We start from the raw sequence: 23,518 nt of genomic DNA, 5'->3' as shown, positions 1-23,518 counted from the left end.
TCCTTACATCAGCTAAATTTGCAAATAGATGTAACAGATTTGTCAGTAAGCAAAAGTTTTCTTTGGATGAAATCAAACCAGTTCATTTTTCACTTAGTTTTCCACTCAATAGTCTTTTTAATTTCTGTATTGCTTATAATTTTAGGAAGTATGTCTCTTCTGAAGAAACTGGTAAATTAAAACTTTTAAATGCACTGTATGGTGATGATAACTATAATATTAATAATAGCTAATATTTACATAGCATTTTAAGATTTACAAAGTGCTTCATATATATTTTCTCATTCTATTCCCCACAACAACCCTGCAGAGTTTATGGATAAAGAAACTGAGACTGAGAGGTTGAACAACTTGCCCAGGGTCACACAGGCATTGTGGGTCTCATTTGTACTCAGATATTTGAACTCAGAACTGCAAGTCCAGCACTCTATCCAGTCTACCCCCTAGCTGCCTCAGATAGAAACATGTGTATATACATGTGTGTATATCTTCACTCCTTACTCTCCAGCTCTTCAAGCTTTTCTCCCTCCTCCCATGATGCCTTATCACCCTGCAGATACCTCTACCCTGCCATGTCCTCTTCTGATTGCTGAGTCTCTGGCCTGGACGGCCATTTCATCAGGTGCCCAGAGCATGCTCATTTCACTCTTGGCACCAATCCTCACTCCTGAGACTTTTCTACCTTCTCCCTAGCAACCTTGTCACAGGTTGGGTACCCTTTCCCCCTCTATTACCCCTTTTCCAGCTCCCTTTAGGTAATAAATGCTTAACCTATCAACCATACACATCAATTCTCCTATACATATTACTAAATCAACTGCTTACTTATCAGTATTATAACAACTGTGATCTAATAAACAGGTCATATAATACTTCAGAAGTTAAAAATAATGATGAAACTCCCTTTCATATGACCTACAACCTTTTAACTTTGGCCTATTTTTTAAGAAATGTTCTAGCAATGCCATTTTTTAAAAGGATGAAAAATGATATCAGAAAGAATTGTTTCATTTATTTTAATTGGTATAACATTAAAAATCCCACATCCTATAGAATAGTCTAAAATAAATTTTGGCCAGAATTAGCTGCAGAATAAATATACAAGCAAAAATCATACTTAAATACAACCCACTCTGGAGTAGTTTATCTATAATACAAGCTTTGTTCTGAAATACATTTTCATTCTGCCTAATCCTCCTGTTTCAGCTCCAAAGGGTGAAACAATTCATTCTCTGAAGCTGTGAGTACAGAAAATTCTCAACTGGCAGCTCCTGAATCCTTAGGGAAGGGGAACAGGGAGCAAGTGAGGAAGAAAATGAAGGAAAGCCTCCACCTTGGTTCACTGTTAGTAGAATATACCATATAAAATGATCATTTAAAGCACTAATATTATTTATGGAAAAACCTATAGCTATCACTTCAGAGTGATGGAAACAGATGAAGTAAGAGACATACTGTTGCCCCAACTCTTGGTGAAGGGCTGTGAATTTGACTCTTTTTTGCAAGCCTTTGTCTTTCAGAGCTAAAGCTGCTGCATGGAGGGGCTCAGTGAAATAGGACGGAGGAAACGTGAGGGGGCATCAGCATCTCCCAATTTCCCCTCCTGGTATGTAATCATGTTACAAATGAAGGAACCTAAGAGGTTCTAAAAGTAAACTTTCATTTGACATTAAAGTTTAATTAAGACTTGTGGAAGAGCTGCCTAGAAATAGACATTTATAAAATATTCTGGCTGCTAACCAAGGCATTAGTCACTGAACACCTTTGGGAAAGAAGTTGGCACTTAGACAAACAGCAGAAGGTGAAAGCGCTGCATAAACAGCGAGCTTCCAAGACAACAGCAAATTAAAGAAAAACACAATGTTAACATTTCAGGAGCTGGAGCCTCGGTTTCCTTTACATTTTTTAAGCTATTTTACCACATTACCATAATTACGCTTCTATCCATCCTTTTTTGTTCTACATCTTCCTGCATCTTGATTCATTAACAAGAAGCCATCAGAAAGATGCCCACCAGCTTATTCCAGGAGATACAATAAAGCACCAGGTGCACATCTGGGAGTGTGACAAAGCCGCACTCGAGCTTTTCCCTGGTAATCATATTTCATTCTTCATTAAAACATGCATAATGCATACTTGAAATTTACCAAGCCAACTAGAATCCTAGTAGTTTAAACAAAGCAAGGTACTGTGTACATACAGAATCATAACTTAATAAGTACAGGGTTCAGGTGGAGGTTGGGGGAGAGAGAAGGAGATGGATTTCTGCCCTCCTATCTTTCAACTGCTCTGAGTTGAATGAATGGAATGGAAGTCTTATTTGGAAAGAAATATTCTTTGAGCTTTTGTATAATGAATATGCACTGTCTAGACAAAACAGATTAGTACTTCACAGCTAAATAGTTTTTAATCAAGATACTATGACAAAAGGTAATGTGAGGTGATACTTCACACTTTTCTATGTCAAGGTATACAACACACTTATTTGGGTTAAAAAAATTCCTGACTCAGGATCAAAAGGCTTGAACTGTAGTAAAAGATGTGTGCCCATATTTTCCTCGTCCTTTCTTGCTGACCATAAACAAGCAGCATGTGTGAAAGGAGATCTACTAAGTGGAGTGAATTAGCTGGCACGGGAGGGCATTTTGTTGAGGGAAGGTTGTACTCATTGGAATCCCTTGTGCAGTCGAAAAAAGAGGAGAATAGAAAAGCATGGAGTAGGAGGATTTACATGTTTAGTCAGATTTGTCTCCTGCCTGCATGTCTCAGAATCATTCTTTTGGCCACCCTGCACTTCTACCTCATGATCAGAAGCAGAGAAAGTGTCCTGCAACAGGAAGCAAACCAAGTTTTGAAATCAGAGCCCGGTTTGTGCCCAGCTCTTCACCTACTATCAGTGTGACTCTGGGCAAGTCACTTAACTTCTCTGGCCCTTAGCTTCCTCTGATGTAAAATAAGAGGGGTGAGCTAGATGGGCCTCTGAGGTCCCTTCCACATCTTTGGCTCTCAAAGACTATCCAGGGAAAGCCTATCTTCTTTCCTCTTCTAGCACAGAGAGCTGTCATCAAAGGGTTTGGTTCTGTATAGTCCCCACAGAACACTTGATTTTTAGCAGTACTGATTTGCCTACAAATACCTGCTCTGTAATTTATAATTTTAGCCATATAGCATTCAGCCATCTCTCTTTGACAACTGAAGACTCTCTAATGCATTTCATCACAGATACGAGGTAGATGTTTGGCAAGAGGGCTCAATTTAATCAAGAAGTGAGCTACAGGGCATTACAGTGGTAAAACATACAATATGGGAAGGGAACAAGCATTTATATAACACCTACTATGTGCCAGATACTATGCTAATTTTTTTACAGATATCTCATTTGATACAATATTAAGCCCACTTCCGATGTCTTCAGAAATGGATACTCTTCACTGAGTAAATACATTTGCCTAAAACAAGTTTATGGCTGTGAGGCACATAAATACCATTAGTGCCCATGGAGTTATATTTAAGAGGATGTGTGGAACATATGGTTTCAATTTTCATCCTCTTTCGGGGTGAGATGGGGAGGTAGACAGGGTCTGTTGCCTTTGTGGGATAAAAGCACTTGTATAAAACATGGTAAAATTTACTAAACATGCAAAGCGTTCTGTCAGAGCCCTTCTAGAAATCAATTAGAATCTCTTCCATGAAAACACCTCAAATCAGTGTCAGATGCCTACCAGAAGCGGGCAGTTAAACTGAAAAATAACACAAAAGCTATAGTGCTTCCTGCTTTTATAACAGTACACATGGTAGTACTTAATGACCTCAAAACATTGACATATTAAACAATATATTAGCATCATCCTTCCCATAGAATCACAAAATAAACCATAATCATATGTTTATGGGATTTAGAGCTGTAAGAGATGCTAAAGAAATAGCCAGTGAACGCATAAAATAATGTTTGTCATTTCCCAGCAGTACTAAACTAAAATAGTTTTATTCTGTTATATAAATATTCCAAGAGAAATGTGTTATCATTTAAAATTATCATAGGACTTAAAACTCAAGTTATGTGGCTTGGCTACTAAGGGAAATATGCTTAATTAAGTTTAGAATAAATACATAGATTAGATGTTCCAATAAAAGTATTTTCATTCTTTAGATAGGAAGCATTATTGTTGTTTGTTATTTTCATATTCTATATTTCAAAACCCTATTCATTTGTAGAGCAATTAGAGGGATTTCATTCAAGAATGCCAAAGATGATTAAGGGATAGAGTGACTTAGAAAAAGATGAGGAAAGAAAAGACCTAACACAAAGCGAAGCAAAGAATTTCCAAACCCAGCTGTTCTTCTTGCCAAAGATCAGTGAAAGCTGAAAATATGAAGCAGATAAAACGTTGATGAAAGAGGCAAAATGGGAAGAGAAAGTTTGAAAATTATTCATTCAGTCAAACACTTAGAGTGTATATTATGTGTGAAGCACTGAGAATATAGAAGCAGTTTTCACTGGAATCAGTATATTTTGCCAATCTGTATAATTGAGGAATAAACTCCAACAATTATCTGTGTAATGAGCTGGGTTTCCTTGGCACAGAAATGGCAAGTTACTTAGGCCTGGCCTAAGTGAAAGAGAATTAATTTAGAGAAAAAGAAAATTAAAGCTAAATATCACAGCATTTTTAATGGCATGCTTGAAAGGACTATCAATAGAAGTACCATCAAGAACAGAAACGAAACAAACTGAGAATTACATAGTGAGGAATAATCAAACATGACAAGGAGTGCAACCCAAGATTAAATGTATTAGATTATTTAGGTAGGCTTTCCCAGTCTAAATTCTTAGCTTCTGAACTGAGATACCAACCTGAACAAATACATTTCCACTGTGCTGCATCTACAGAATATTCTCATCTTTTCATTTTGAAAGACATGTGAATCAACCTGAGTTTATACATGTAATTTGGGTCCATTTAAAATGGTAAGTTTCTTTTGAGGAGCTGCGAGGAAAGATTTTAAGGTCTGGGTGGATATCTATAAATTCCCCTACCCCCTACCTCAAACCAGGTGACAAAGGTCACAACTAACCAGGTCAGGCAGAAGCCCCTTTCTAACCCCCCAACACCTCCTTTCACATCTCACTCAAAACCAGAGGGCAGAGAGGTCCAAGGTGTGGACAGTCCTTTCCTCAAATTCTAGCCTGCCCGCTATAGCCCAACCTGACCAGATCTTACCAGGAACTAGAAGATAAAAAGGCAAGGCTAAAGGCTAAGCAGAACATTTTACCTTGCCTATATATACATACACACACACACACATATATATATATATATGTATATATATATATACACAATCTATACATCTATATATCTGTATATATCTATATCTACGTATCTTAGATCTCCTCTTCCCAATGGTTGTAAGTCTAACTATCTGTCTTGTCACTATGCTCTCCAGATACCTGGGCACTTCCATGTGACCCATATGACCCTATGAACCATGGGGCTTTTATATCTGAACTCTCCTATCTTATCTCCCCTAGCTCCTTGAGAGCAGAGACTGTCTGACTTAAAAAATTCTCACTTAATCCTACTATCTCTTGTCTCTGATCCTATATCTCCCCAGCTTCTTGCCTAAACTCCTTGAGAAAGCCGTCTAATACTCAGGGCTTCCACTTTCTCTCTTCCCTTTGCAAACTGCTTTCTAACCTCATTAATTAAAACCACTCTCTCCAAAGTCACTACTTATCTCAATTGCCAAGTTGAATGGTCTTTTTTCAATCTTCATCATTCTTGATCTTTTTGCAATCTTTGACAGTTGATCATGTTGGATGCCCTCTCCTCTCTAGGTTTTCATGACACTACTTTTCCCTCATTCTCCTCCTCCCTTTCTAACTCCTAATCAGTCTCCTCTGCTGGATCAGGTCACACCCACTAACTATGGATGAAACCCTACCCCAGGCTCTGTCCTGTCCTTTTGTTTTCTCTTCTCTGTATTATCTCATTTGGTGATCTCATCAGCTCCCACAGGTCCAATGATGGATCATTTCTGGAGCTTATTCACAGATCTAATATAATGTAACCTTAATCTCTCTCCTAACCTCCAGTTTTACATTACCAATTGCCTTTTGGGCATCTCCAATTTGATGTCCTATCGGCATCTCATGTTCAACGTGTCCAAAACACAACTTGTATTTTCCATTAAATCCTCCCTTCCCAATGTTTGTTACTATGGAAGGCAACCCCATCTTCCCAGTCATCTACGCTCACAATCTCAGTGTTGTCCTCAAATCCTTATTCTCACCCTCACTCTATCCAATTTGTTATGAAGTCTTGTCTCTACTTTTACTATTACCATATATATTTTATTTTCTTCATTCATACAGTTTCCTTCTGGTTCTGACCCTTATCACCTCTCACTTGAAGTATTGCATAGCCTTCTAATTGGTGTCCTTGCCTCAAATCTTGTCTTCCTGCCCTTATATTCATCCTTCACTCACCTGCCATAGTGATCTTCCCAAACAATTTCTGACCAGGGCACTCCATCCCCCCAATGCACACACACCCCTCCAGTGCCCTCCTACTGCCCCCAGGATCAAATATAAAAACCTGTTTGGCATTTACAACGTGGCCATTTCTTTCCTTACCAATATTCTTATACTTTATTCTCATCCAGACAACTTATGATCTAAGTATATTGCCTTGTTTGGTGTTCCTCACACATAACAGTGTCTCATCACTCCATATATTTTCATTGGTTTTCTCCCATGCCTGAAATACTCTCCCTTCTTACCTGCTGATTTTTCTGTCATCCTTCATGAATCAGCTGGAATGTTACCTTCTGCAGGAACCCTTTCCAGATCTCCCACTCTTTACTCCCCCACTGCTAGTGTCTTCCCTCTGAGATATATTCTATTTGCACTGTCTTTTTCTCACATATATGTAGTTATTGTATGCCAACTCCCCCTTTAGGATGTGAGCTCCTTACCTTCCTCTCTATCCCTAGCATTTTGCACAGGGCTTGTCATAAAGTAAGCACTTAACAAATGCTTTTTTCATCCATTCACCCATTATCTCATACATACTAAAATCTGTATTCAAACTATCTGGGTTGAAATTTCATTCAGATACCACTCCCTTCTATGAAGATGCTTTCACTTGCCACACCTGAATCACAACAGGATCTTAGTAAGTATGGCAGAGATAGAGAAAATGTTGGAAACAATCTGAGGTAAGGCTGTGTGACCCGGATGAATGGAGGGTACTGTGTTTTAACTTGCTTGGTGCCATATTCACAACAATCCAGAGGAAACACTGAGGCCATGTTATATATAAAGATGTAAAATGGGCTTGCCACATAATTATCCACAGATAAATACTATTACTACACTGCTACGGAAAAACTCTAAAAGTATGAATATCTTAGAAAATACCTTTGACCAGCTACTTAGATAAGCCAAGCAATTAATCTTGATTGCAATTCACAACTAATTCAATAGGGATTCAGGATCACAGAACATTAGAACCAGAAGAGATTATTTAATATGATGCTCTCATGTTATAAACAAACTAAGAAGTGATTTGTCCAAGGGCACACAGCTATTTGGTGACACCACTGGACTGAGAAAGTCCTCCTAGTTCCTAGGCCAGTATTATTTCCACTACACTATGGCCTTTACTGTTTAACTGTTCTATGGAAAATCAAAACTAAACTTTGCCACTCAGTCTATTTATAGGCACTTTTGAATATTGACAGTGTCATGACACTCAGCATGACAGTGACCCTGACACTGCAGTCCTAGCTAAAGTTCTACTTTTCTCAATCCCCTTTAGTGCTAACATATTCCCTTTGTTGAGTATCTCCAACTTACACTCTCTGTATCTTGCTTGAGGATCTAGGTGGCACAGTGGATAGAGTACCAAGCCTGCCTGGAATCACAAAGATTCATCCTTGTTGAGTTGAAATCTGGTCTCAGCCCCTTACTAAGAATGTGATGCCTGGGCAAGTCACTTAACCCTGTTTGCCTCAGTTGCCTCATCCGTAAAATGAGATGAAGAAAGAAATAGCTAACTACTCCAGTATCTTTGCCAAGAAAACCCCAAGTGGGATCACGAAGACTCACACATAACTGAAACAACTGAACATCCGTAACAACAAATACCTTGCTTATACACGGTGGTTTGTTGATTGTCTTCTCAATTATACTGAGAGTTCCTCAGGAGCAAAGACTGTCTTATATTTTTTTCTGTGTCCCCAGCACAGGCCTGGCACACAGTAGGTACTTGATATGACCAAAACCAAATGGCCATATTACATAGTGCTTTTGCGTATCCTAAGTCTTTAGAAAATTTGTAATTTTGGTGTGGAATTATCCAAAATATTTATTTAGTCAAAACACTTCAAACCCTGACAGTGATCAACTTATAATACTTACTTTGGAAATCCAATTTTTGCAGACACTTGTAAATTAGCAGAACAATTTTCACGGCTACAAAACCTTGCAAAGGTTATCTGAAAAGACAATATCAGAGAAACAATTAATGGCCAGATAGCAATTTTGGGGTCTTCAATAAAGTACCTAGAGATCAGTGCTTGACCTAATGCTATTTAATTTTTTTAAATTTTAATCAATGACTTGGCAAAAAGTATAAATGGCACACTTAAGAAATGTACCAAATGTCTCAGGCTGGGAGCCATAGCGAATACTGTTCATGAGCAAAACAAAAACAAACAAAAACACTAAACATTGACGGGGCTAGAACATTGAGTCAAATTGAGTAAAGTGAAATTTGAGAGGAATAACAGTAACCTTAAACTTAAGTAATGCAAAAAGATTGGTATGACTAGATGCTGATTCATCAAAAGATATTAAGATTTTAGCATGCTGCAAACTCATAGTCAACACTGTGACACAGCATTCAGGAGAGCCAATATAATCTTGTAAAATCAGTTTTTATTAATGTCTATTTTTATATTACCATAATTTTCCCCAGTATCCTTCCTCTTCCCCCTTCCATAGAGCGATCTCATATAACAATAGCATTTTAAAGACAAAAAAGAAAAAAAATCAGTGTAACTGATCAATATAATGGAAAAAGTCTAAAACCATGTGCAATGTACACTTGTGGAGCTCCCACTTCTGGGAAGAAATGAGGTGGGAGTGTTTCCTCTTACCTCTTCTTTCAAACCATGTTTGTTTGTTTTTTTTATAATTTTCCCATTTCTACTTTTGATGTGTGCATGTGTATGTATGTGGTGAACTAATACATCTTAATCTAGGAGAGGGATTAAGAAGGACTGAGAATACTATTGTGCTTTATCCTGGTCAGAAGATACATTATAGGTAGGTAGGGGACACTAGATGGAATACTAGGCCTGACAATCAGGAAGACTTTGGTTTGAATCCAGCCTCAGATATTAGTGTATGTATGTAAGACACTTCACCAACATCTGCCTCATTTTCCTCAACTGAAAGATGAGGCTAATAAATACACCTATCTCCTAGGATGGTTGTAAAGATCAAATGAGATATTTGCAAAGTGCTCAGCAGAGTGCCTGGCACATAATAGGTGCTTAATAAATACTTTTTGTTTTGTTTTAGATTATTTAATTCACTCCTGCTCACTGCATTTTTAGAAGATGAAGGGTATTCCGAGGAAAGAACCAGGAAAAGAAGGAAAAGGGCCAGGAATTCAGATCATATGGAATAGGCCAGGTCAATAGGGAGGCTTAGCTTGGAAAGAAGAATATATAGAAGGGACACGACAGGTGGCTTCAAGGATGAGGAAGTAGGATTAGACTTTTTGGCTTAGCCTTGGAAGGCAAAAATACCATCAATGGTAATGAGGTGGAAAACGTCAATTTGGGCAACATGAAAGAAGAATATTACTAGTAATTCAAGCTATCAAGTGGAGGGGGCTGCCTCAGGATGGTCGTGCATCCCTGCTCACTGGATGCCTTCAAGCAAAGGCTCATGGGGTATGTTGCAGAGGGAATCATAGTTCAATTATAAATAAGACCAGATAGCCTCAGAGTGCCTTCGCAACCAGAAATGCTGTGATTCTACATATATTTCAATTTGGGAAGGGATTTATACTTATTTGTTAGAGGAAAACAGAAGTTGGTAATAGGTCAAGAAAAAAAAGTGAAATTAATGTACCGTACAGTAATTTATAATCTACTTCCCAATGAATTCTTTTATCTGCTGCAGTTCTGTTCTACCTGACTGATAGTTCAGTTAGTCAATGCACACTTATTAAGTGACCTCTATGAGCTAATTTCTATGTAAATGCTGGACATACAAATAAAAAGATAACCCATGCTCTCAAGGAACTGACAGTTTAGTGGAGGAGATAACATGCAAAAAATTATGCACAAACAAGCAACATGCAAGATAAATTGGGAATAATCAACAGAAGGAAGGTACTAGAATTAAAGGGAAGTGTCAGAGACTTCTCACACAAGGTGTGATTTTGGCTGGGATTTGAAGGGAGCCAGAGAAGCCAAGAAGTGGAGATAAAGAGGGAATTTCAGGCATGGAGGACAGACAATGAAAATGCTTGGAGTCAAGAGGAGTGTCTAATGTGAGGAACAGCAAGGAAGCCATGTCACTCAATCATAAAGTAAGTATGTTCAAGTTGGGGGAAGGGAGATTGGAGTGTAACAAGTAAGAAGACTAGGAACATGGGGGGATTGAAGGCAGAAAACACAAAAAAGTAAGGAGAGTATTGGAGGAAAAGTGAAAAGAAATATAGTTATGTAGAGACAAAATGTTGGTATAATGGAAAGTACCCTACCTATGCTCTCCACTGCAACACAGAAAAACTCATCCTCATTGAAATCATTTGACATGGCTGAAAATATCATGCTAAAAACCATGGGAGAGAGCACACAGCCTTGTTTCACTCCACTGGTGACTGGGAAGGCATGAGAGTACTGTCCATTATCTAGAACCCGGAAAAGCCTGCCATCATGAAATTGGTATACAATGCTGATGAACTCCAGGCAACCAAATTTTGACATAATTTTCTATAAGTCCTCACGACTAACAGCATCGAATGCCTTGGTCAGATCTACAAACGATGTGCAGAGACTTCTGTTCTGCCCCTGGCATTTCTCCTGGAGTTGCTGGGCAGTAAACGCCATGGAATGGTGTAATTGATTGTGTGACATGGGAGACAATCAATTTGGAATTGATTATGTGACATAGGAAACAATGGCACAGGACCATTCAGCATGGTGTGCCCACATCAGAGAAGGTGCTGTGCTCTATGAGCAAAGCAGAATTGAAACAGCTCAAAGGAAATGCAAGATGTGCAAATTTGGAGTATGCACCCCAAATGTTCACATGGACTATTTGTACCCAACCTGTGGTAGAGCATTCCGAGCTCTTATTGGTCTGATCAGCCACAGTTGGATGTATTGAAACTTGACTCTAGCATAGTGATATCATTTTGGTCCTCTTTGAGAACAAAGCACTAAAGCCAACCATCCATGCAACACAGGTAGAGGTCAAGCTGCATTTTCTGAATATTTAATTGCTCACAAATTCTGCTTGCTAATAACACAGGATATATATAATAGGAACATAAACAAAACAAAAATTTCTAGTGCTTTGTTACTTGTATTTCCAACACAAGTTTTATGTTAATGATAAAGCAACTCTAAATTAGCCTTAAAAGGTAAAAAGAAGTAGCCAACAGAAGTGAAGGGATTATCACCATGGAAGGTTTTTTTTTTGCTTGTTTGTTTTTAATTCAAGTCAATACTATTAAGTACTTACCACTGGGCTGAGCAATAGGGATACAAATTAAAACAAAACTTGTACCTTTCCCTTAAGGAATTTAATCTTTATTGAGAGAGAAAAGACTTTGTCCTGAGTTTTTACCTTTCCTTGTCACATTGTTTCAGTAACAGTGTACTTTATTAGGTTGAGCTTGTAGCCAGACAGTCTCACATTCAAATGTCTCCTCAGATAGTGGGCAAGTAAGTTACCCTCTCTGGATCTCAATATCCTTTTATTGTAAAATGAAGGTGTTGAACTCTATGATCTCTAAAGTGCTTTCCAGCTCTAAAATAACCTATGATGACATGCTGTTGTTTTTTGGCATTGGCAACTGGGGATAAATATAGGCTATACAACCCCTTGGGGTGCCTCAAATTCTTTGATTCTTGTACCACGAATAATGTTACAATTAAGGTCATTATTCTGCCCAAATATATTCACCTGACTGTATCTTTCTGCAGTTGAAGTGTAAAGGCTTAAATTAAATGATTATGACCAATAAAGACATTGTTCATGGTACAAACTAGGGTAAGCAATGAATGTAGGGAACTTAACATTAGACTCATTTTAAAAAGCAATTTCTACAGAGATGGAGATGGGAATCACAATATGAAACTGAAAAACAGGAATTACTGAGTACCAAAATCATATGACTACATAAAGTGATAGAACCCAAAAAGGGGTCTGTTAACCCAGAGCAGATTATGTCCCTAGGTATATTGTGTGCGTGAGCTCATGGCAGTTTGTGTAAGCAAACGATTCTAACACATAAAAGGTGTCACTTTGATTTTTTTAACCTTTTCTTCATAGGAATGAATAGAAAACTGCCATACACATATCATATATTTAATGTATTTTTAAAAAATTAATTCAATACCACATAAAAAGGAGATAGGAATAGGACAGGCATAAAAAAGGGAAAAGGAAAATTTAAAGTAGTACCTGTAAACATCTATTTTTGTATCTATGTTTTTTGTAAGAACAGCCGTCAGTAAAAAGGCAAGACATGAATTACTATGTACAGATTTTTTAAAGGAAGAACTTATATAAAAGAATTCTTCATTATTTTATGTTACATGAAATTTCTAAAAGTCTCAACTAAAAAATCAATATAAAGGAAAACGTTCCCACCTTTTCTTTAATTATGTCTTTTTCTTTCTTCCTCTGAAGAATTGGTTGAAGTGGTGAAAATTCAGTGTTGCTTTTACTGATCACATGATGCCCAAGGTGATAAGCTGCTTCAATATGAATTGGAGTAAGGATGTCCCTTACATCTTTCTAAGAAAATTGGAAATTTTATTAATTACTCACTTAGGAAGCATACAAACACAATAGAAAACTCAAACCACAAGTACCTTTTTCCTATACAAAAGGTCAATAGCAGAATACAGGGAACCCAGATATTTTCTTTCTATTTCTTTTCCCAAGACTTTTTTTTAACATCACTATGGTCAGGCACACTGTAATCCATGCTACTGAGGTAGGCTGAGGCTAGTGAATACTATGTTGGGAAATCTGAGCAGCAGTGGATTAAAGTTGATAGGCTGTCTACACTAAGCCCAACATCAATACATTAAGCCACTGGGATTAGGGGGACCACCAGGCTGCCCAAGAAGGAACAAAGATGTGTATGTCAGAAATGGAGCAGGTCAAAGCTCCATTGCTAACCAGTAGTGGTACTGAATCCATGAGTGGTTGCTGCACTTCCAGGCTGGGCTAGGCCTAGTTTCAAAAACAAATATAACGAAACAAAATTTATGGATTCAAAATTAGAGATTATATCATTCAGGGGGACAGTTAGTCCAGGAATGTGTTCAGTTGCTGCTACCACCACTGCTACCATTACGCTAGCCCATCAGGTTCTCCTGCTGGGTGAGGATCCAAAATGGGGAGCAAGATGATCTGGGAGCATATTGGATCCATCTTTGTGCAACATTACTACACATTACTTGATATTGATGGCACCTAATTGGGAGCAACATACATTTATGTATCTTGCCTTTCATGAGAAGGGCAGAAATTCCAAAACAAAGCAGCCATCATGGAGAAATTATTTAGCCTTCCATTTTAGCAAATACAACACTGTGTCATGGCACAGGACCACTAGCCCACCCCTGAGAGTTGAATACTCAGTATGGTCGTGGGACAGCTAAAGTTTGATGAGAACCATCAAGGGATTCCTATTTTTTCATTCCAAATATTTCTATTAATGAATGTCAATGATGCTTGGGTCTGCACCAAGAACATGTTCAAACTAGTGCTGTGTAACTTTGGCTAAGCCCTCTTTTCTCCAGGCACCCACAATGTTTCTTTCTCTCCCCTCTTCCTAATACTATTCACACACTAACTCTCTCCCTAAACCCTTTAAAACACTCCAAATATCATACACAAGTCTGCAAGGCCACGGGTAGACACCCTGGTGGTGGTGGTGGTGGCATCACTATTTAAGTGTGTTATGCAAGATGTTAAGTTACACTAGCTGACAGGAGAACTTTGTGTTGTACCAGCAATACTTTAGAAAGGCTAAGTAATATAAAGGGTTGTCTTTTTGTTTTAATGTACTTTTAAGTTGCTCTAGTAACCCAAAGAATTAAAGAAGTAAGCAGCAGCTGTGTCTACAGCCTAGACATCGATTTGTTCAGATGTTCCAATGCCTCATTATAAAACAAAACTATGAAAATTTTCTTAACAAAAAGGGATTATGCCAATTCATATATAATTTCCCTTTCCATAGAAAAATACTACTGCAAAACTGGACAGATGGATTGGGTGATCCATCTTTCTAAAGGTGTTTCCTCTTTTCCAGAGGATTACAAATGATTTGCTTAAGTAGAATTCCATGTCAATTCTCCATTCCAATTCTAATACTCTTTCCATTATTCTATGCCACCTAGAGAAGAGCATCCATGGCACCACATAGAATATGAATTTGAGGGAGTGGAGAACATGGTTTTATTTATAGGTATACCAATCTGATTGGATTGTTTGATTTTATAGAAAATTAAGTTGCTTCTGAAGGGCCACTGTTGCCTATTACACTGAATTATTTCAATGGGTAAAGGCATCCTCTGTTTTAAAATATCCAAAATTCTTAACTGATAAACTAAAGAAATGTCCAATCTTTCTCTAAGCCTTGTTGGATTCATTAAATGACCTCCCTTGAAATCAGTGAGAGTTCCTTGAAGCATCAAGACCACAATCAGGTTATGCATTCTTTTCCTCTAAAAAGGACTGAATTAATATAGTCTATTCTAAGTTCAAGTCCAAAGGGAATTCCTTATAGATTGTGAGTCCTCTGGATGTTCCTGATGCTTCTGTTTGAGGAGGACATTTTACTAAATGCATCAAACCCTAGAATATTGTTGAGTCTCCTAGATGGCATCCATATTTAAACACTCAAAAAGATTCTAACTATCCATACTGGAAAAACAAAATGGATGAAGAATTCCAGTTATCTAGACCATGACAGCCAGTTAGACAAACAGACACTGTGAATTGGGCCAGAAATGAATAGAAGAAAGCTAACATACAGATTGACTTTGGAAAATTCAAAAGTTATTTTACTTGTACCAAACATCTCCTTGAAACAAAAACATTTTTTCTGTATCTCAATATTCCACTAGTATTCTATGGCTGTGGGTCATAGAATATTACAGACTCTCAAGAACTCAAAATGAGTATCACCCAAAGGGCAAGGGTGGGTTTGAATAAGCTATATCACATTGAATTTCAATGGATACATTAAAACAAAATCTAACAAGGCCTAGAATAAGGCTAAACATTTTAAATGAGGAGGTATGCCTATAGAAAGTATTGCAGCAATTTATAATTGAAAAAATAAATAAAAAAATTACAAAGGAGAACCAGAGCAAAGGATGCCATCAAGGAAATGTATGAATAACAAAGAAGATGAGCTGGTCACATGGTAGCAGCAAATGATGACTTATAGACTGTCCTAATACTCCACAGAAATCCTCACAATGTCACGAAAAATCAAGTGAAAGCACCAGTACTTTGGGTGGATCTGCTGTGGTGAAATTATTAGAGTCTAAAGACAAGAATCACAGAGGACAGGTAGATATGGATGGGCTGCCATCTGGAGGGAATACCCACATTGATGACTTCACAGATCCATATGAATATTAAGTATTTGAATTCCTAATTAAGAAATTTGGGCAGATGATTTCAATTGAAGTAAATTACCAATTTAATCAGATGTTTGATATACAGACCCATGGATCATAAGTCTAAAACCCAACTATGAGTGTTCCTAAATTTAATAAAACACAACCCGAGTTAAAAATACAAATGCTCCCAAAGCATGGAAAGGGAAGTTATAAATCAACAAGGACATATATCTATAGCCAGCTTCCATGGGAGCGTGGTAAGTAATATACAATCTTTCTAACTCTTCTTTGCTTTAGAATAGTTACTATGTTACTAAAATTAGAATTATTGCTATTGTAATATGTTTATAGAACTGGTCACAGATTTGGCTGCCTTTACTATAGTTGCAAATTAAATTTAAATGCCTATTCTGACCCTCTACTTCTAAAATACATTTTTTTAATCAAGTGAGAACTATAGGTTTCTAATTTCAAAAGTGGATCTAATAAAAAAAGAGGGCAGTTCAATAAAGCCCACATGGAACATTAAAGAAAATGGGCTCGGGGGCTTTCAGTAGACTACATAGTTTCTGAAAATGTAATTGGGGTTAACATTTATACTAGGGGAACTCTTCAGAGGAATGACATAAATTCATGTCATTTTACTAGGGCATAAACTTCTCTTAGACTAGTGTCAGTAGGCCAGATTTTCATCCATCCATGCATCCACCTATCTCTGTCTCTGTCTCTGTCTCTGTCTCTCTCTCTCTCTCTATGTATATATATATATATATATACACACACACATATATCTACACATATGTGTATTTATGTATGTGTATATATACATATGTGTGTGTATATATATATATATATATATATATATATATATATATATGATTTTGTTACGCCACTCCACAAGTGATAATTTCAACACAAAACCTTGACTATACAAGAATGCTGCAAATCAAGGTCCAAATCCCAAGTTATCTACTTGTGAAAACGGAACAGCTTGAAGCACTGAATTTTACAATAGCAAACTTGATTAAATTATTCCCCAGGTGTGAGAGATAGACAGTCACTGACTGTCCCTTCACGTGTCCATTGCTTTAATTCTTTTCAACTAGCTTGCTTTGACCAAATCACATGTGATCTAATTCATACTAATTTTCCACAAGGTCTTCTCTGCATCTGCTGTATATTACTTCCATTATCCTAATTAGCTATTAATTATTCTTTTCTCACAATATAGAAAAAATGCACATGCACTCTTGCGGGGACTTTACTCAACAGACAGTCACACTTACTTAACTTTAACAGTTCTATGTAAGGAATGAAGCTTCAGTATCAAAACATGTCTTCAGATTACTAATTAAGATTTTGGAGGAAAAAGAAGTTGAATTGCTAGGGCAATATCTGTATTAAAAGCAACAAAAGTGCTATGCTACATTTTTATGGACAATTACCTAAGATGATGCACACTACAGCCGTGGCAATTGACACATGAGTCAAAAAAGCCCCACTGTCTTTTTAATCTTTCTGTTTAGTTTACACGTACTTTGCATTTGCAGGGAATCCCATTGTAAACAAGTATTCTCCTAATTTGGTCAAGTGGTGAGCTACCGGTGGGGGGCAGTGACAGCTGACTACAGGTCTGGTATCTGAATTCCCATGCATCGTTTTAGTAATGTAGAACTGTAATGTTAATAGCACTTTAAGGTTTTCCAATGTGCTTTATTTCATTTGCTCCTCACAATGACCATGCAAGGTAAAGTTAGTTTCCCCATTTTAAAGATAGGGAAATTGACACAGAGAAGTAGTGTCAAGAGGCAAGATTCAAAGTTGGGTTTTATCGACTTCCAACTCCAGAACCCTTTCCCACCTCACCATGATGTCTTTGTTCACTTCAATTCTACAAGAACTTTTAGTAAGTGACTATTATTACATTATACCATCAGATCATCAGGAATTTTTGTTGTTCAGTCATTTTCAGCTGTGTCTGACTTTTTCTTGGAGTAGTCCAACATTTCCTTCTCCAGCTCATTTTATAGATACAGAAACTGAGGCAAACAGGTTAAGTGACTTGGCCAGGTCAAACAGCTGCTAAATGTCTGAGGCCAGATTTGAACTTATGAAAATTAATCTTCTTGACTCCAGGCCAGCACTCTGTCCACCATGCCACCTAGTCCAGCACCAAAATTTTTCTTTAATCAAACCTGTGATTTCATGTGTGTTAGGGAGTTCCCTTCTACTAAGGCAAGTTGGTCCCTGAACCTTCAATAGTCTTAGAAGTTGAGTGACTTGCCCAAGGTCACATACACAGAATGTGTCAGAAGCAGGATTCAAACTCAGAGTTTTCTGGTTCTTAGGCCAGCTCTCTTTCCACTACACCACATTCTCTTTCATGATTTTAATATATTACAAAGATGAGAAAGCCAATGAGTAGATACTGCCAGCTCACTCTAAGAAGAGGCTGATAGAACAGCAAGCTTTTGAAGACATCTCTGCTGGTACAGGGAGAAATAGCTTTGGGAGCTTCTGGAAAAGGGAGTTCACATTGTTTCTTTACATTCTAAGAGGGCCTGAGATTCCTGTAAGCTTGGAGTCAAGCACAACTGAGGCAGTACCAGCAGAGTTTGGGCTGGTTGTTTTTGGGGAGCAGGGCAAGGGGGGAAGAGAAGATGCTCAGTAAAGGACTCAGAGCTGAGCCAGCAAAGGGGAATGAAAGCTGCACTGGGAGACTCTAGCCTAGAGTTAGGAAAGTGAGAGAAAAATGTTAATGTTGAAGATTAAACTTAAAAATGTTTCATGTATGCTTTTTTCCCCTGGAGAGCTGGTTGTTAAACATTTACCAGTTCATCCCTTAGTTAACCTTCCCAGGATTAGAAAACACCATGGAAGAAATAAACATTGCTATAACAATGATATATGTCTTACTCATTTGACTAATCTGGCAGCTCTGGGCTTAGACTTGATGAGTACTCTAAACAAATTGCTTACAATAAACATTGATTAGTTACCTACTTAAAATCTAAAAGGGAACATAAGACATACAAACTAAAGAATTAACTACAGAATAACAGGATAGGCATTGACACCAGCAGAAGCAATGCTGATATGAAATTAGCCTATGCTGCTATTTCAGGAGAAATGTGTAAACATATATTAAATATATTAGTCTAGTTTGTTCTTAAAAAAGTCGAGAGAAGCTGATGGTGAAGATTTTCTTCTTCATACCATATACATTTTCTAACAAAAATGGCTTACTATTGCTTACTACAATTGCTTACTTTAATAAGGGTAGATGTATATAATTGAAATTAGCTAAAACCTGCAGAAGCTAGATTTGAGAGATCTGTAGACTAACAGGATCAAGCCAATAAAATCTTATTTTCAGCAGTCCATGTGCCTCTGTCTAGGAAATAAGGGAGGGGGAGAGACAGCTGTTCCTATATAAGAGAAAAGAAGCCATGCTCTTCTGATTAATATGAAGAGTACCCACTCCACTGATTTGATTGAGTAGCAGGTGGGTAAATTGGTAGGCATACCTGGTCCAAAGAAATCCCCAATATCCTCAGCAGAAATTCTACTGGGAAGAAGGAAAATTAATTTCTCCATGCAGTATAGAAAACAGCCTCACCAAGTATTTTGAATATTTTAGTGCTTCTATCAGAATGTGCAATGAAATTTTACTCATCAAAATTCTCATGTAGCATTCTATTGCCCAGAGTTAGCTAAACAGTTCCAAACCCTATAATCAATTAACAAAGCAATCTTCTGATTTACCAAAATTAAACTGGGCTGTGGAATGATTTCATAAAATGGGAAGTCTAAAATGCAATTGACTCTGTCCTATGAAACCTTGGGGATCCAATGAAGGAGTGTGCTAGGGAGAGAAAGTGCTTTCAAAGAATGTGACAACACTAACTGATGAGCATTCCAGACTCATGGGGGAAATTCTCCTTATGTTAAAAGCTCATCTACAGCATACAAATATTCCGGTAGCCCTAACATCTGGAGCTTTAAAATTAATAATCCCACTAATTTCAAAGCAAGTCACTATGTATGACCTTTTAACTCCAAATGTTTTATAGGCCTTAGCAAATTGGTAAAATTTAATCTTCTTTATATAACTCTTATAATAGAGATGAAAGTTTTGTATTTGCAGGAAAATTGTAGCTTTCATCCTAGAATAAAAAATGAAGACAGAATTCACTTCTTTTGATTGCATTTTGGAAAATCTTAAAGGCCAATGCCATTTTCAAAACATACATTCACTGCTTCAAATAATAGAATAAAAATGAGCCCTCTCCAACCTAATTTTAATTGGGAACAAGAGAAAGCAATTCAGGAGATGCTAATCTTACAGATTACATAAAAGATGTGGGGTGGGAGTATCCAGTAAAATACTGTGGTCACCAAAGTTTGCCATTTTCTCTTTCCTCCTGGATAAGACACATCAACTCAGAACCTATGCTAAGGATATGAGTATACATGTAAAGATATATGAGAACCTATGGATTGCCTATGATCCTAAGTAGAGATGCATTCTGAAGTACATACACAAATTCCAAGAATCTTTCCCCATCTGAACAATAGCATGACAGGTAGGAGGACGTGGAGAAAGAAGTTTTTTCAATGTTCCTTTTGTTCACTAATTCAAACCACAGTCCTCTCGAAATGGCATATTGAACCTCTCCCTTAGTTTTTTTTTTTCAAACTCAAATATTTGTCACTAAAACTGATTAAGGCTCTGAAAAACTATGGCCATGAAGGATTAAAAACAGAACCTACTTAATCCCCAACATACAAGTGATTGTTAGGTTAATGTCATCCTAGGCCTTTGGAGCTCTACCCTCCAATAGCTTCGCACTAGTACTAGAATAAAAACCATTAAGGGAAATACCATGGAGATTACTGCTCTTAGCATTTAATAGTATATTGGATTCTTTCTGTTTGTTTGCATTTGTTTAGAATAAGTATCTTAGAGAAAATTAAGTTCAAACCAAGGCTAGTGTTTGAAATCCTAGAAAGGGCTTCTGGGGACAGTTTAACTATTTGGTGTGTGTTACAAGAGATAATGTGACAATAGATGCACCATTCTCTAATGGAAAAACCAAACCAAAACAAAACAAAACACAGGTGATACTTTCTATTCTGATGTTCGACTAATATAAAAAAAATTGCAATTAGTAGTTTAGAGATAATGGTTTACATTTTCGAAATGTATTACAGACTCCACCATGGCAGTGACAAGCACTGGCTACAAATGTTCGAGGCCCAGTGACTACATTGACAATGCTGGCATGAAGTCAAAGAACCAATCCCCAAACAGCTCTGCTGGCCATAGCTTCATCAGAGGCCCAAGGAAACAAATACAAACATTGAAAAGAATTGCCTCCATTGGGCTGTTTCTGAGTCTTGAGCTGAGTCAAGGACTCTGTACACCTCCAGGCAAGGTTATGAACAAACAAAGTGAAATTACAAACAGAAAGAGTTCTAAAGGACTGATACCCCTTATAATGATGTTTACTTGGATGGGTAATACAGTAAACCTTATTCACACAGACCAGAGTTATAGAACCTGACATTTGCATAGTCTTCACAGTTTATGAAGTACTTTACCATATATTATTCCACTGAATAATGCATATGAAACAAAAGGGACAGAAAGATGGATTTTTAATGAGTAGGCCTGGGTTATCTTGTGTACATAACATACAACTATATTGTGCACATGATACAGTTTCACTCTTATAGCCTATCGGAGAAGAATAATTTCACTGCATTACATCCTACAAAACAGATATCATTTTGATGAGGTATAACTGTGCTTATAGTTTATTAGTAATAGAAAATAGGTCACATTACCCGCATAAATGCCTGATGCTTCTTGCAGTTTTCTGTAAGATTGGATACACTGATGCTTCCTGAAATCACGTCAGATGTTCCATTAGAAGAAAAGTAAAATCTTGATGGAGTCTCAGCCTTTCTGCCCACATCCAGGCTCACATTATAAAGCAAAACTGCAACATCAAAGAAAGGATAGCCATGATTATTGATTCTCTAAAAGAACTAACATTAAGGAATCTATATACTTTATTATTGTTGACAATAATGCTGTTTAATGTTCCACTAGACATTATATAAATATCTTACATTCTTCATCAAATGGACTTTTGAAAACAATTGAAAGATTTAAAAAAATTGTTAAAATGCACACAAAAAATTATTTATATGAAAGTTTAAAGGTAGTGTTTCATTAAACATTATGACTGTTTGAAACTAGCCATAGACCAACATCTTACACCATAAACCAAGATGAGGTCAAAATGGGTACATGATTTAGACATAAATAGTGAGACTATAAGCAAATTAGGAGAGCAAGGAATAGTTTACCAGCCAGATCTATGGAGAACAGAAGAATTTATGATCAAACATATCTATGGAGAACAGAAGAATTTATGATCAAACAAGAGACAGGGAACATTATGACATGAAAAATGGATAATTTTGATCAGATTAAATTAAAAAGATTTTGCACAAACAAAGCCAATGCAAGCAAGATTAGAAGAAAAGCAGAAAGGTGAAAAACAATTTTTACAGCCAGTGTCTCTGATAAAGGCCTCATTTCTAAAATATATAGAGAACTGAGTCAAATTTAAAAGAATACAAGTCATTCTCCAATTGATTAATGGTCAAAGGATATGAACAGGCAGTTTTCAGATGAAGAAATTAAAGCTAGCTATAGTCATATGAAAAAATGCTCTAAATCACTATTGATTAGAGAAATGGAAATCCAAACAACTCTGAGATACCACATCACACCTATCATATTGGCTAACGTGACAAAACAGGAAAATGATAAATGTTGGAGATGTGGGAAAATTGAAACACTAATGCATTGTCAGTGGAGCTGTAAACTGATCCAACCATTCTGGAGAACAATTTGGAACTAAGCCCAAAGGGCTATAAAACTATACATATCCTTTTGTTCAGCAATACCATTGCTAGGTCTGTATCGCAAAGAGATCATAAAAAAGGAAAAGGACCCACATGTACAAAAATATTTATAGCAGCTCTTTTTGTGGTGGCAAAGAATTGGAAATTGAGGGGATACTCATCAATTTGGGAATGGCTGAGCAAGTTATGGTATATGAATGTAATGGAATATCATTGTTCCATAAGAAATGATGAGCAGGTGGATTTCAGAAAAACCTGGAAAGACCTACATGAACTGATGCTAAGTGAAGTGATCAGAACCAGGAGAACATTTTACACAGTAACAGCCACATTGTGTGATGACCAACTTTGATAGACTTAGTTCTTCTCAGCAATGCAATGATCTAACACAGTTCCAAAAGACTCATGATAGAAAATGCTAGCCATATCCAGAGAAAGAATTATGGAGTATGAATGCAGATCGAAGCATACTATTTTCTTTTCTGCTTGTTTTTTCTTTCTCATGTTTTTTCCCTTTTCTTCTGATTCTTCTTTCATAACATGACAATTGTGGAAATATATTCAATATGATTATATACACACACACACACATATACATATATATACGTATATATACATACATACATACATACATACATACACACACACACACATCCTATATCAGATTGCATGCTGT

The 23,518-nt window shown here is 37.0% G+C and overlaps 1 protein-coding gene and 1 pseudogene across 1 annotated transcript in view; one reads left to right on the top strand and one right to left on the bottom strand.

Annotated features, from left to right (window-relative positions):
- Positions 1-23,518, bottom strand: part of ITGA4 (integrin subunit alpha 4) — a 93,101-nt gene that overhangs the window by 15,901 nt on the left and 53,682 nt on the right. Inside the window, exons 15-17 of the mRNA XM_036743445.1 lie at positions 21,751-21,905; positions 12,905-13,051; positions 8,423-8,499 (exon numbers count right to left, since the gene is read on the bottom strand). Coding sequence (XP_036599340.1) covers positions 8,423-8,499; positions 12,905-13,051; positions 21,751-21,905 — 379 coding nt within the window. The remainder of the gene's footprint in view (positions 1-8,422; positions 8,500-12,904; positions 13,052-21,750; positions 21,906-23,518) is intronic.
- On the top strand, positions 13,659-14,051 carry LOC118836095 (annotated as a pseudogene).

The sequence above is a fragment of the Trichosurus vulpecula genome, chromosome 2, assembly GCF_011100635.1.
Source record: "Trichosurus vulpecula isolate mTriVul1 chromosome 2, mTriVul1.pri, whole genome shotgun sequence".
In the NCBI taxonomy this organism is placed as follows: Eukaryota; Metazoa; Chordata; class Mammalia; order Diprotodontia; family Phalangeridae; genus Trichosurus; species Trichosurus vulpecula.
The sequence above is the reverse complement of the archived record's forward strand: the minus strand, read 5'-3'. Positions and strand labels throughout refer to the sequence as shown.